The following is a 15,765-nucleotide window of genomic DNA, read 5'->3' as shown; positions in this document are numbered from 1 at the left end:
GCTAAAATCAGGAAGAATCTCCACTATAACTAGGACCTACACACCCTGCAAAAGGGCTCAAAATACACTTCTATACTCACAATCCATATATCCACAACTCAATCACATCACACAGCCCCTCCTGGGCCCATCAAATTAATCATCCATCACAATATGTAAAATTTCAATTTAGTCCCTATAATTGACCATTTTTGCAAAAACTGCCCAAATAAGCTCTAAAAATTATAAAACTCGCCATGTCCTTAGAAATATTACTAAGCTATTGCAAAAAGAATCGTAATTTTCTAAGCTACCACGAATATTTTATGGATTTTCAATCCTATTTAAGCACTAGAAAATTACGAAAAAGTAAGGTTCGGGTTTACCTTTGCCGATTTCGACTTCGGGAACGCGCTCGGGATGCCTGACAATGGTGAGGTAGCCAAAACCTCGATCCAATTCGGAGACATTTCCGGTAGCTGGTCTGTCTGGCCGGAAATTCACATATCCGGACAACTGTCGAATTTCCGCGAATTGAGGATACCTACACGAAACCCAATAATAATATATAAAAAATCAGGGGTGTTACACTCAATATCTTCTTAGGTTATTGAATTATAATTTTTAGATTATTTATTATTTATTTAAATATTTTAATAATAAAATAAATAAATAAATAATATAATATAATAAATTAATAATTATATATTTATTTTTTATAAAATAAACTATACTATATACCATTACCACTTATTTTATATATAAACAATAATAATTAAATATAACTATATCAAACACTTATAATAAATTAACAATAATCATCTATAAGTTATTAATTATTAGCCAACAGTATCAATTTTTAGCTATTAATTACATTTAACTGCTAAACTAAATAAATTTAAAATATTTTTAATAAATATCTTAAATTGATAATTGAATATTGAGAATTAAAATGGAAATTAATAATTGAGTATTGAGAATTAAAATGAAAAAGCTAAACTCAATCATTTAAGTCAGAAAAACGTATTTAGTTTTAAGATGTTTAAATTAATTTTAAAAATAAAAAATTAACACAAAGTATAAAATGCCAACACAATAAAATATTACGTTATTGTTATAACTTTTTCATATTTATTTAAGTAAAAATTGCTGAAATTTTGGTATAGTGTTATAATTTTTGTATGTTGTTTGGTATGGCAACATGAAAATTGAGTTTCTTATCAAGGAAATGAGATTTAGAAAAAAAAAAAATTGAGTTATTTATTTATATATTTTTTAAAAATTTAAATTTTATTAAATTTTAAAGAGGGTGCAGGTGAAATTATATTTAATTTATTTTAATTCAATTAAGTTATTTTATCTATTAAAATATATATATATTTTTTATTGTTATACCATCTCGCCGTGGGATTTAAAAAACTCATTATTATAAAATAATTTAATTTTATTGTGTATATATAAAATTTAATTTATCAATAATAGTAAATATTTAAGGATTAGATGTAGGAAAAACAGGGAAACCAATTCCCAGGCCCCAGCACAGAAATATAGCAGCCCTAGCTTCTTTCAGGTCATCGTTCAAGCCCCAAGGCCCTTACTCACTCTCTCTCTATCTCCTTCTCCTTCTCGCCGCTCAGGTAATGTCTTTCCCCTTCGTCTCGAGATAGTTTCTCTTTTACACACGGTTCCAATCGAATCATGTGTTTCCAATTTATTTAGCATGTTACGTTTTTCATCGCGATACTAATTTGCCCAATTTGAATCGAGTTAAAATTAGTGTTAGTTCATAGGCAATTGCGATTTATCTATTATCTCCTCCTTCATTATGTTGTAGTTTCGACTGAATAGTGTATCGGAGATGAACTGCAATATTTCAGATGAACTGCAATGTTTCATTGTCTAAAAGAGGCGACTTTTGTGTATTTATGGCCTTATGTGTTAAGGGAAATTCATGGTCAGTGGTTTAAAAATTATTATGTGCAGAGTTTATTTATATATTATTGTTCTATAATTGGTTGTTTTTTTGGATAGTTATGTTTCTCCTAAGTGCAGTTTGGCTGTGTTCATAATCATAAGCTAGTTGATTCCGTTCAATCTATAACTGGACTGAGACTTTTTTTTTTTTTTTTTTTTTTTTGCAGAATTAGAAATGTTAAGTATGAAATTTGTGCATGTAGAATATAATTTAGTATTTTGTTAAGTTCAGTGGTGATTATTCCTTTTTTTTTTTTTTCCTGGGCGGTGGTTGGTTATTGTTCTTCACTCGTTCTTCCTAGATGATGGTAAGACGCTGTTTGTGTTGGTAATGCAGGAGTTTGACTTTATTTAACTTTATTTTGGATGGCAACAAGGCCGGATATAGATGATGACGATTTTAGTGAAATTTACAAGGAATACACTGGCCCTCCAGGATCTGTTGCCAATAATGCGCAAGATAGCTCAAAAGCAAATAAGAGGTCCCATGCAGGCTCTGATGAGGAAGAGGAACCTCGGGACCCAAATGCTGTGCCAACTGATTTCACTAGCCGAGAAGCTAAGGTTTGGGAAGCTAAATCAAAAGCTACAGAGCGAAACTGGAAGAAAAGGAAAGAAGAAGAAATGATTTGCAAAATATGTGGAGAATCAGGCCACTTTACTCAGGTATTGTTTTGTTGCTTGGCAAATATCATACTAATTTTTTTTATTGGTTAATATTGTAAATTAGGTTACACTTGACATCAGATGTTTTACATTCTTACAAAAATGTACTCAAAGACTAATTTGGACCAGACTTGGACCTGGGAATGGTGCCTAAACTCATGCATTTCCGATGAACTTCCCATTGGTTATCAATTGCTTAGATTTTCTTCAAAACATTTTAATATCTTATTTACTGTTATCTTTTTTTACTTCCTACTATAGATGCCATTAAGAGTTGATATGTTTCAGTTCATCGTTATCTTTAATATATTATGCCTTTGTTGTTGAGTGATGTAATTCACACACTTAAGACAGAGATGCCTTCTTTCTTCTTCCTTACCCTACATATACAGGGATGCCCCTCCACTCTTGGAGCAAATCGCAAGTCTCAAGATTTCTTTGAAAGGATTCCTGCAAGAGAAAGGCATGTAAAAGCCCTATTCGCTGAGAGAGTGATACAGAGGATTGAAAAGGACATTGGCTGCAAAATTAAAATGGAGGAGAAATTTATAATTGTTAGTGGCAAGGATAGGTTAATTTTAGCGAAAGGTGTTGATGCTGTGCACAAGGTCATTAAAGGGGAGGTTGATCAGAAGGGTTCTTCTAGTTCCCACAAGAGCAGATCTAGGTCACCTGAGCGAAGTCCTGTTGGATCACGATTGCGACGCTCTGAATCCCAGAGGTCTTATACAGGTCACTCGCGAGATACTTCACAGTATCAACAAAGGTTTGGTAGACAAGATAAGATTGTGGAAGATCGCGTTCGTGAGGATCTGCAGAAGTTTTCTAGGGGTTCTCCACAAGGTAGGGAAAGCATAGGATTTTTTTATGGCATCCTTAGAAAGCTGGTAAATCAATTTTCATAGCTTTAGGGCCCTACATACTCTCCTATTTATGCCTTAGAGTTCATTTTGAAAATTCTGAATTCTGAATGATGCTGCTTGTTACTCGTTCTTTGTTTGCAGCAAGAGGTAAGTTCTTAGCTTCAAACATAATGTGTACGATTCTGAAGTATTTTCGTGGATGGGTTTGAATTGAGCCGATAGACTACAAAACAAAATTATTTACTGAAAGCATTTTCGGACTTGTTTGCGACGGATGGATTCACTCTGTGAATGTTAAATAACATGTAGTTAAAGGTACCATCTAGCATCTCGAATCAAGTGCTTAACATACTCTTCATTTCGTGAAGCTTATGGTAATGATGGTGGTAGAAGTCGTTCAAGCCATTCTAAATCTCCTGCACTTCCCCCTTATGCTGGCAACTCATATGGTTCATATGATGGTCACAATCACAGTGTGGGTGGTTATAGAAATGATGGGTGGGATACTGAGAGACAGGGACCTGATTTGCAATCTGGCCGTCAATTTGAAAACTCGACCTTTCCTCAGATGTTGGAAGAGCTAGAGTTGGAGTATAAGAGGGAGGCCATGGAACTTGGCAGAATTCGTGATAAGGAAGAAGATGAAGAGAATTATAAGCATCGTGAGGTAACAAGTCTATCTTTTTAATGCTGTACTTTAGTTTTTGGGTTTGAAGTTCTAATTGACTCCCACCTGCTAAATATGTTATTTGGTTTCCATGCTTATAATCAAAGAAGCAAGACACGATCTAAACAGTTTTGGTTAATGTGCATTAGGGTTAATGCTTATAATTTTATGTGACATTTACTTGTAACCATTTGCCTTCCATGGTTGAACAATTGAATCTTGTTTGTCCTTAGTGTATGAAATATGAATAATGTGTATCAGGGTTGCAGTCCCCCGCTCTCTCTAATTAATTTATATTAATCAAGCCAAATGAATAATAAGTCTCGTCTGTTTGTATTCATGTTCATTTCCTGTTTTGTCTTGTAAGTCTTGTAACCAGGTTGATTGGTGAGAACTCTGTGAATTAACCATTGTTTTAATTAAACTTTAAACTTTTTTCTAGCCTTTTAAATTTGTTAGTCTATTCTTTATAATTTAAAAGCTCATGACATTTCTTTTATCATTTGTAAGAATTCAACTGTATCCTAAAATGACTCTTTTTCTGTATTCATATGTAATTGCTGATAGTTGCTTTTTCCTTATGAATTTTAGACCATCAGGGAGATGAGAGAGAATTATATGAAAAAACTGACTTTGCTGAGGAGCACACATACAAGAAAGTGGGAGGAATTTCTTCAACTTGATGCTCAAAGGCGTCAACAGCAGGCACGGCAGCAAATGCCCACATCAGGTTTTGGTGGTTATAAGCAGCACACTTTTTCTGACTATGATGGCTCCTCCACCAATCCTCACTATCCTGGGGCCGGTTTACCAATGGATTTGGGGGCCAGATACCCAAATCATGTTGAAAATTATGCTTCAAGGCCTCATGACAGTTATGGTGAGTTCCAGCGTCAGAGGCGTGAAGATTTTGGGAAAGCTTACAATCAATACTAAATTCGTGTACTGAAAATGATTTTGGTGAGTTGTCTCAATCTTTAGTCAGTAAAGAGAAAGACTAATTGTTGTCATCTTTTCTTTTGGTTTATTTCCCTCAAAATCTGATTGTCCCCTCTGATTCTTCTTATATCCACGATCTTCTTTCTGAAATTCATGGTTAGTTTTATCATATCCCATAAAGAGGTAATTATTTATGGCTGTGGATGAGAAAATATCATTCATCCAGCATTTCACTTAGCTTCAATTGTTTGTGAACAATGCATAGGAGGGTGCAGTTTCTGTAACTTTTATTAGGTTTTTGGTTGGGCAGGGATGGAGACGATAGGATTCTTTTTGTGGATATATGCGGATTTTATGATATGATTATTCTGCCTTAGCTTTAACTTCTATTGCAAACATTTTCAGGGTCCAGATCATGGTCAGTTATGAGTAATGCACAGGGGAGGCCCAATTCTTGGTAAGCATGTTAGATATTTAATCAACCCTTGAGAGACCAGAATGGTCTGACAGATTTATGATGTGGTAGAATTGATTCTATGTCAGCTAGTGGTTCATTTCTGTTCAGAACTTCTTTGTTGTATGAAAGTGGTTTAATTTTCTTCAATGGGTGTGGCAATTTTTGGAAGTTGCAAACTCCTGAATGGACGCCGTTTGCATCAATGGATTAGTATTGACAAAATTTTGAACTCAACTAAAATTCTGTAGTTTGAACACATGCACATAGACATTCGTAGATGCATTTGTTCGCATACGCATAATTTTCGTTCATAGTTGCTGCGTAATTCTATGCCCACATTGTGTCAAACAAAGGATGCCAATGTGAGTGTTATGTTTCTTTAGCCTAGAAAAGAAGTGTAGATAGTCGCCTGCAAACATTGTTAGAAAGGGTTTAACTACGTGCTCTCTGTTTAACATTCACCGTAGGCTTTGCATGTGCCACGCAGAAGGTACGAGCGAGGTGGTAGTAGGAGTATACGAGGAAATCGCCATACCGAGCAACTCAATCAATCCAAATAAATTACATTTAAATATTGATTATGATTTAAAAATAATTATAAATTAAATTTTCGATTTGAATTTTAAGTTAACATAGTAAAAATTCAAATCAAATAGAACTAAAACTAAATGTGTATGTATGTGTATATGTATATGCGCGTATATTAAAGAAACACAAATAATTTTATTTTTTTATTTTTATTTATTTTACTTAATAATATATTTTGAATTAATTTTTATTTTTTAATTAATATATAATAACATGTATATAAAAAAGGTTTAATAATAAAATCTTAAAGTGTTAAAAAGAGTAAAAGTGGTCTAAATTGAGCTGTGAAAATTGAATATATGTGGTTTTAAAATTTAATTTATTGATTTTGATTTGAATATTATATAAATTGATTTTGTGGGTCTAGTTTAGTAAAATTAGTTTAGTTTAGTAAAATGGAGTGAACCGGTTCAAATCGATCTATGTATTGCCCTAAGAGGTAGTGTACGCTTATGTGCTAACTAGGAACGTGTTATGCTATATATATTCGTAACTTACAACTTTCATCACCACTCAAGGCTACCATCATCAGTATTCGGTTATTAATTATTGCAATATTTGTCACTTTATTATTATTATCACCATAAATGAATTAAATATTAAAGTAAAAAATATTATTACATAGTTTGCAATTTTTTTTTAATTTTGCAGTTAAACATTAGAATAGATTACATTACATCATTTATTTTATTACATAAATTGCATTATATCCTTCCAAACATAGTTTCACATCATTATGCACGTTTTGTGGTAAATCAGTTGGTTAATGGTTTGGATTTGCTTTATAGTCTGAATGGTGAGTTTTAAGTAAGATTTTTTATTAGATGTGCTAGTCATTCAATGCTATCATTGTAGTAATACTTGAAATTAGGTCGACTCACTATTTTAAATATAAACTACTCAAGGTTCAATATGTATCTTGACTTGGTTGAACTTTAGGCGAATTTAAATATCTAACAAAGTTGACTGTTGAGTAGCTTAATCAATTACATCCTTTATCGAAGCTTTTTTCATGCGAGGATATTCTTTCAGCATTGGAACAGAGGAAACGGGGAGAAATAGAATAAACAAAACAGACGAATAGAGTAAGGGGGAGAAACAATGTAAAGGGGAGGGGGAGAGGGAGAGAGAGAGAGAGAGAGAGAGAAGAAGATGGAGACAAGTCAAAATCATTATCCTCTGTAATTTTTAATTCTCATTTAATGTAATTGGCTAGGGTTGACCGGAGAACAAGACAAAGCGATAGTGAAAGCCCAAGCTCATGCTATAAGATATGAAACACAAAGCTCTTATCTAATATACATAAACAATAATGCATCGTCGGGTTGCTTTCGCCAACCAATAGGCCATCCAATTCTTGAATTCAAATTGGCTTGGAAATTGGAAATATCGTTCCCTGTAATCCAAAATTTTTATGCAATAAGAGTGCGTGCCAACCAGGCTTTGCGTCTCCACCTTCTCTTAGGTTTGGCCTACCATCGGATTCCGATTGATGTCAATTCACTTGATGCACGGGTTTTGGACTTTATCATTCTCCATGGGCCACTTTTGTGGTCCATTTGCTTCTTCCTCTGCCGGGCAGCTTGAATTTGTGGTTTAAGAGTTGCAATTTGAAACTGGAATTTATGGTTCTGTAGATATGAAATTAATGCGGCCAATATTTTTCTAATCAAGGCATTTCCATAAAATATATATTTTCTTTTCCAAAACCCTTAATTGAGAGAGATGTTTTGGACTGACATTCCACATTTCCACTAGAATATGCTTGCATTATATATATAATTCCTAAAATATTGAAGAAATAAAAAAAAAACAATGTTTTAAAATATGATCTGATTAATTAAAATTCATTGGTGATGGCATTGTCCAAAGCACAAGCCACAAGGTTTTGACAAATTCCTAATTATCATCTAATAAGAGGAAAATTTTAATATTATATATTAAGAGTATTAAATAATTATATTTTTATTTTTTTTATAATTTCAAAAAAATAATATTTTTATAAATATAAAAATTTAATTATTTTTTATTTAAAAGAAAATTAGATTTTTACATATGTAACGGGCAGTATGTAATCCCTCCTAATAAGAAATTAAAAATAAGGATTAAAGACCTGACACGTATTTATGATCACCGGCGATTACCCGTTGCCGTCTCTGGACAAGCTGACACATTCAACTTCAAAAATTCAACTTTTCGGTCACTGGCAGCTAATGAAAGACAAAAACGGGGTACTAGTGTTTTTTTTTTTTTTTTTTAAATATTTTTTTAGCAGATGAAGAATTAATTTTTTGAGATTATTATCTATTTTTTCATTTTATTTATGTTTGCAAAAGGCTCCAAATTTACATTTTATGTTCCCTGACACCGCTAGGGGCTTCTCCGCGTCCTTGAAAGGTGCATTCTTGTTTATTTATTTGCGTTTAATTCTTCTTGCGCAGTTATGTGTTTTTATTTGATGGTTATGCTGAGATGCTTTTCAAGGAGGATGGGAAGAGGGAGGGGGGGATGGCGAATTAGAATTTTTCTGTTTTATAGCTTGTTTTTACAATTGTTGATTATGTTTATTCTGCATTTTGTTTGGATACTGCATTGAAATCTCTTGTTTGACAGGTCCTTTTTCGTTTTCTAACGTAGGAATTTTTTCTGATTGCTCGGGTATATGTGAAGTTCAGTGATTGTTCATTTTGATTGAGGGTTCGGGAAAAAGGACATCTTTTCTGGGTTACAGAATCTCTGGATTCGTTCTTGTGAAACTCTTTTTCTTTTTTTTGTAGCTGTTCGAGAATTTAGTGTTTGTGCAACTCGTTGGGCTCAAATTTAGTCTGTAGTAAAAGGGTTGTCTTCAAATGGATAATATGCGCCCATTGATGACTTTACTTGAGGCGAGGACTGGATTTCTGTAATAAAAGAACAGTTCTTTTCACATATAAATGGGTAGAGAACTGTGTTATAGGGATTTACCTGGGATGATGGATCGTTTTGTTTCCGGAGAAAGAGAGCTTGAAGTAGATCTTGAAAGTGGAGGGACAACTAGTGAAGAGGATGGAATAAATGAACTTGTTTCAGCAAATAAACAAAACAAGAAGCTTTTAAATAGTGTTTGTTGTGGGCCTTCGAGTTTTGATAGATTGGGGAATTCTTCAAAATTTGGTGAGGATGCTGATGAGAGTGTGGAGTTCTTGCTAGACAAGAATTCAGAAGGAGAACAAGGTCGACAGCAATTTCCATTTATGAATGAGAAGATTGTGGAAGGGAAACAGAAGAAAAAGAACTCTAGAAAGGCTCCCAAGCCACCCAAGCCTCCTAAAGGTCCATCACTGGATGCTGCTGACCAGAAATTGGTGCAGGAAATCACTGAGATTGCAATGAGAAAACGTGCCAGGATTGAACGAATCAGAGTACTAAAAAAGAAGAGAGCAACAAAGTCATCATCCTGGAACAGCAGCCTATACGCCATGGCTTTCACTGTTCTCTTCTGCCTTATCCTCATCTTTCAAGGTATAGTGCATTTTGGAATTTGATTTGGGCTATTATCTTTTTTTACCTTTCCTCGTGCTGTCTGGTGCCTAGAATAGTTGCAATTCATATCACACGTCATTGTTGTGGTTTAGTTGATAACTGGATTTCATTATAGAAATAAGGAATGCAAAATTTGCCTCTTAGCAGAACTCCATTTCCTGCTCTGCAAATATGCTTATTGTATAATAAGTTGAGATGGTGACAACTAACATAAAAATTTCGTCACACCTTATGATATGGATTCAAATGATATAATTGTTGGGGCGTCCTCTACTAACGACGCGCTACATCGGAGCCTGGGTATAGTGAGAAATATGCAAGGGTGTAGGGAGTTCACCAAAAGCGACACGCCATGCCAGCGCCAGGGTGTGGTGTTAAGTGAATAAGGGTTCACACATCATGGACAGGTGTGGGTAAAGAAGTTAGTCCATAGGACAGATAGTAGAACAGATAGTGGAACAGAACACAAGATAGACATAGAAAACAATAGAAGATATCATAGAAGAAGACCAATTAGGAAGGAGCAGGATAGGAGGAGGATCAGGGTTGTTACTTAGAATGTTGGATCACTTACAGGAAAATTAATGGAGCTTGTAGATACCTTGGAAAGGAGAAGGGTGAATATTGCTTGCATTCAGGAGACTAAATGGGTAGGAGAGAAAAGTAAGGAAGTGGGTAATTCAGGGTACAAACTGTGGTTTACCGGAAAGGAGAGAAACAATAACGGAGTGGGCATAATCATAGACAGGACATTGAAAGACACAGTAATAGCTGTGAAAAGAGTAGGAGATAGAATTATACTAGTAAAGCTAGTACTAGAAGGAGAAACAATAAATATAGTTAGTGCTTATGCCCCACAAATAGGACTAGACAGTGAGAGTAAACAAAGGTTTTGGGAAGATATGGATGATTTAATGCAAAGCATACTGAATGAAGAGAATGTTTTCATTGGTGGAGATTTAAATGGACATGTAGGAAGTGATAGACAAGATTATGAGAATGTTCATGGAGGTTTTAGTTTTAGCAGTCGAAATGAGTAGGGAAAAAACATCCTGGATTTTGCTATGGCATACGACCTAATACTAGCAAATACCTACTTTATAAAAAGAGAATCACATTTAGTGACTTTCAAAAGTGGGCAATATAGAAGCCAAATTGACTTCCTCTTAATCAGGAAGACAAATAGAGCTCTATGCAAGGATTGCAAGTTCATTCCAGGAGAAGTTTTAACAAGTCAACATCGGTTGGTGGTCTTGGATGTCAAGTTTAGGAACAATTCAAGTAAGGTCAGAAGAAATAGTGTAGCTCGAACAAAGTGGTGGGAGTTCAAAGGAGTAAAGCAAGTGAAGTTCAAAATTGAGCTTCTCGAGTCCGAAGTATGGAAGCTGGATATGGAGGCCAATGATATGTGGATACAGATGGCACAAATATTAGAGAAGTAGCTAGAAAAGTACTTGGAGAGTCTAAAGGACATGGACCACCCTCAAAAGAGAGATGGTGGTGGAACAAGGAAGTACAAAAGGCAGTGAAGAGAAAAAAGGAATGGTATAAGAAATTACCTAAATGTGATAATAATGAGACATATGAATAGTACAAGATAGCAAAGAAAGAGGCAAAAAAGGCAGTTAGTCAAGCAAGAGCACAGGCCTTTGAAAAGTTATATGATAAACTTGGAACTAAAGAAGGGGAGAAAGATATTTATAGATTAGCAAGGAGGAGAGAAAGGAAATGTCAAGATCTCAATCAAGTTAGGTGCATTAAGGATAAAGAAGGAAAAATGTTGGTGAAAGATGAGGACATTAAAGAAAGATTGAGAAATTATTTTAATGATCTCTTTATTAATAGTCAAAATGGTAATAGCGTGAATATAGATCATAGAACAATAGAAAGAATGTGAATTATATTAGAAGGATTAGATCTTTAGAAGTAAAGAAAGCACTTAAGAGAATGAAAGTTGGTAAAGCCTGTGGACCCGATGAAATACCAATTGAAGTGTGAAAGTGTTTGGGAGATATGGGAGTGGCATGGTCAACTAAATTATTTAATAAGATTCTAAACTCAAAGAAAATGCCTGATGAATGGAGGAGGAGTATTTTAGTACCTATTTTTAAAAATAAGGGAAACATACAGAGTTGCTCAAACTATAGGGGAATTAAACTCATGAGCCATACTATGAAGTTGTGGGAGAGAGTTGTGGAGCATCGACTACGTCATGATACTTCTATCTCTCTCAATTAATTTGGTTTCATGCCCGGTCGTTCAATTATGGAAGCGATCTTTCTCATTAGAAGCTTGATGGAGAAATATAGAGATGTGAAGAAAGATCTGTACATGGTTTTTATTGATTTGGAGAAGGCTTATGATAGTTTTCCAAGAGATGTCTTATGGAATGTTAGAACAAAAGAGGGAATCTATTAGGTACAACAAGTGTTGAAAGATATGTATGAAGGAGCAACTACTATTGTGCGCACAGTGGGAGGGGACACAAGAGATTTTCCGATCTCAATTGGATTACACCAAGGATCAGCCATAAGCCCTTACCTTTTTACATTAGTTTTAGATGAATTGACGAAACATATACAAGAGAGTATTCCTTGGTGCATGATGTTTGCGGATGATATTGTTCTGATAGATGAGACACGAGAAGGAGTCAATAGAAAGGTAGAGCTTTGGAGAAGTACTCTAGAGTCAAAGGGTTTTAAGTGAAGTAGAACGAAGACAGAATACATGCATTGCAAGTTCAGTGAACGCCAAACTGGTGATGGGGAAGGAGATAGTTTGAATGGAGTGGTACTGTCCCAAAGTAATCACTTTAAATATCTAGGCTCAGTCCTTCAAGTAGATGGGGGATGTGAGGAGTATGTTAGTCATAGGATTAAAGCCGGATGGTTGAAGTGGAGATGTGTCACGGGAGTTTTATGTGATTGTAAGATTCCGAATAAGTTGAAAGGAAAATTTTACCGTACAGCCATACGACCGGCTATGTTATATAGTAGTGAGTGTTGGACACTGAAAGAATCGTATGCGTCTAAGATAAGAGTTGCAGAGATGAGAATGTTAAGGTGGATGAGTGGCCATACTAGACTAGATAAAGTCTGTAATGAGAGTATTAGAGAAAAAGTATGAGTGGTGTCAATTGAAGATAAGTTGACAGAAGTGAGATTGAGGTGGTTTGGTCATGTTAAGCGTAGACATACGGAAGTTTCAGTTAGACAAGTAGAGCACATTAGGTTAGAGGATAGAAAGAAAAAACGGGGTAGACCTAAATTGACTTGGAGGAGAGTAGTACAACATGACCTTCTGAGCATTTAACCCAAAATCGTTTAGAGTGGAGAAAGCGAATCCATATAGCCGACCCCAAATTTTTGGGATAAAGGCTTAGTTGAGTTGAGTTGAGTTGAGTTGAGTTGTATAATAAGTTGAGATTTTTTACTTGATAAGAACCTATAATTAGTTTCTAACAGTAACTTTAAGGTATATATGTTTTTGATAAGTTGGTCCGACAAATATGCTTTTCATAACTCATTTGTTCCTTATAAACTCTTTATGGCATTTGACCAGTTTATTACAAGACCAACAGATTCCCCTGCACCCCAACCTTCATCTGGTGATAGAAATCATGTTATATAATAAGTTTTCCTTAATTCTCATGTCCTCTTTCAGTTCTCATGTATGATACTAAAAATATGAATTTCAAACATATGAATTAAACCTTGTTTGGAAAATTCCATAAAAGTCTCATAGCAAGCCTTGATGCCAAATTCACACCATGCCTAGTTGCCTTAACAGTGGTTTTTCCTGCAAAGTTCTAGTTCTGATTCTTGAGCTTGAATCATATCTCATGCTATTAATTAAGGATGTAGAAAGATGTTAAATGACCAACTCCCATACTGTATACTCCCTAAATGTCTTTGTGGATTGAAATACTCAGAAATTTTCACTCTTTAAAGCTTCCAATAGACTATCTCCTCTAAAAGACAAGCATATAGCAGTAGTGTGCTTCTGTGACATGAGGTAGCCATTGTTAGGATTTAGACTCCTAGGTGAATGCCAGTTTTGCACGAATCAATTTGCGTAGAGTGTAAATCTGCTCAGTCTCGCAAACAGCTGGGTTTAGTTTGAATTAATCATAAGATGATTATTTTTGTTTATCTAAACTGCAATCCAAAGATTAATCTTTCTTACAAAATGCCATCGGAAATAGAATAGAATAAAAATTTCAGTCTCTATGCAGCTTCTTGCTAATGTGATTGTTTGTTTCTCTTGATGTGAATCGTTTGGCAATGTGATATATGGCTTTAACTGTTCTCAGGATCCAAGAGTTGAGTTGAGTCTCTTGGTGGTTGAATTTTTCTCACTAATGCTCAATCACACATGTCCTGGCCCTAGTAGCCCTGAAAAGGCATTCTTATGAATAAAATGCATTTCAATTTAACATAAGCCTTGAGAGCTAGCTTGTTCTATGTTAATCAGTCAGCCTATTTCATACCTTTATCAGTCTTTTGTTCTAACCTACTTCCAAGTGTCGTATTGCTGTTGATTTATGTAGTAAAATTTAACGTTCAAATGCTAGTTCTCTCTCATTTGGAAGAGTTTTTAGTCTAATGTAATACCAATATTCTACTAGGGCCTTTACATAGATAATATGCTAAGAATTTTTTGCAGGAATTTGCTCCAGAAACAGTGGAATCATGCATCTACAAGGGTCACCTGAGCCAGCAGTTGCTGCAAGTGAAGATTTGATTTCAGTTCAATTTTACAAGAACTCTGCCTATGAGGGTGATGGACGTGGCTCTAGCTCACCAAGGTGTGTATTCCTTGTATTTGTTCTTGTTGCAGTATTAATCAAGTTATCAATGCATTTTGTCGTGGTAGACATGAATCTTTCATACACACTAGATGCTGATTATGAGAATGCAAGAAGACATCGCTACTCTCTCTCATTCATTTGTTAAGCCTACATTTTGTGTGTACACAGTTTGGTGGAAGGCCAAGTTTCAGGTTCAGAATTGAGTAAGAAGAAGTAGAGTTGCCTAATTTCCTGTTCCATCTGTAAAATTTTGCCGACATCTGCAGCATGGAAGCTAAGTTAGACTCGAATAACTTATCCTTTGTAAACTGAAGCCAAGGCAGCAGCGCTTGAACCAATCTGATTTTTGTATAGATGTGGGCAGAAACCAAGTTTGGAGAGATGTTTGTCAAATAGGTAGTTTGGTACAGTAATTAACCTGTAAGGTTATAAGTATTTCTTGCCAGATTTTGTGTTGCCATGTGAAATCATTTAATAACTTCGAGCCTTACATGTGTAATTCTACAAGGTTTTTATAGTCCTAAAACAAAGAATGTTGGGCGTTGCCCAAGAACACAAAAGAAGCTGAGGTCGGTACATAAAATGAAAGGGTGATCCTACGCTTCCCAGCCCAACCAAAAATGGCTGCCCTAGAACACTGCTCCTGAGCAGCTACAAAGCTCCACCTGTGCTTGAAGTTGGGCTTTATCCAAATACATCTCCAATTCCAACATAAGTAGGTTGTAATCGTGAAAGATGTGTCAACGGCTCAAGCCTCAAGCACCTTTAATGGCTCCTGTGTGTCAATGTCATCGCTTAAATGGGAGTTTCCATGAGCAGTAGTAGTTCTGATTTCTCAGAAATAATTGAAAATTGTCTAATCTGTCTCTCGAAATTCTAAAACGTGGATAAATCAATAAGGTGGGAGTGTGGCTATAAATGTTATGAATTGAAAAGAAGTATATAGAAAGAAATAATATATGAAGAAGTTATCTCATCCACAGCCTTGTATGGTGGGGTGAAATGGTGATGACAGGCGCATATCACTGTAGCTATTTAAGCCACGCAAAAAAAAAAAAAAAAAAAAGGGAAATGCCAATATAAAAGGAGCGTTGCTTGTCAAAAAAAACGGTTGATGGATGCCCATCCTGAAACTGTTCACATGCACAAGTAAAGTTTACTGGAAACATAGCCTTCCCCTTTTCCAAACTGTTGCTGAATTTAGACAAGGAGAAATAATTGAGAGATTATGAGATGTATGTGATATATATATGTATCATCCCGTCAAATTGTATGAGATTCACTTTTTACTGTATTTGTG

At 35.0% G+C, this 15,765-nt stretch overlaps 2 protein-coding genes across 4 annotated transcripts; both read left to right on the top strand.

Annotated features, from left to right (window-relative positions):
• Positions 1-1,458: 1,458 nt before the first annotated feature.
• Positions 1,459-5,692, top strand: LOC110645701 (uncharacterized). Its single transcript, XM_021798931.2, has 6 exons — positions 1,459-1,616; positions 2,291-2,619; positions 3,012-3,462; positions 3,851-4,149; positions 4,741-5,109; positions 5,494-5,692. The coding sequence occupies exons 2-5, from the start codon at positions 2,320-2,322 to the stop codon at positions 5,083-5,085; spliced, it is 1,395 nt and encodes a 464-aa protein (XP_021654623.2). The 5' UTR covers positions 1,459-1,616; positions 2,291-2,319; the 3' UTR covers positions 5,086-5,109; positions 5,494-5,692.
• A 2,622-nt stretch (positions 5,693-8,314) lies between these two features.
• Positions 8,315-14,955, top strand: LOC110645706 (uncharacterized). Of its 3 annotated transcripts, none has more exons than XM_021798935.2 (4): positions 8,315-8,530; positions 8,771-9,634; positions 14,321-14,462; positions 14,634-14,955. In XM_021798935.2, exons 2-4 carry the CDS (start codon positions 9,067-9,069, stop codon positions 14,680-14,682), a joined length of 759 nt encoding a protein of 252 aa, XP_021654627.2. In that variant the 5' UTR covers positions 8,315-8,530; positions 8,771-9,066; the 3' UTR covers positions 14,683-14,955. The 3 variants fall into 3 exon arrangements, with proteins under 3 accessions (XP_021654627.2, XP_021654628.2, XP_058008573.1); XM_021798936.2 differs by having other exon boundaries at positions 8,384-8,530; positions 8,911-9,634; XM_058152590.1 differs by lacking the exon at positions 8,315-8,530 and having other exon boundaries at positions 8,560-9,634; positions 14,321-14,955.
• The last annotated feature ends 810 nt before the right edge of the window (positions 14,956-15,765 follow it).

Source organism: Hevea brasiliensis, chromosome 9 (genome assembly GCF_030052815.1).
Source record: "Hevea brasiliensis isolate MT/VB/25A 57/8 chromosome 9, ASM3005281v1, whole genome shotgun sequence".
NCBI lineage: Eukaryota > Viridiplantae > Streptophyta > Magnoliopsida > Malpighiales > Euphorbiaceae > Hevea > Hevea brasiliensis.
The sequence above is the reverse complement of the archived record's forward strand: the minus strand, read 5'-3'. Positions and strand labels throughout refer to the sequence as shown.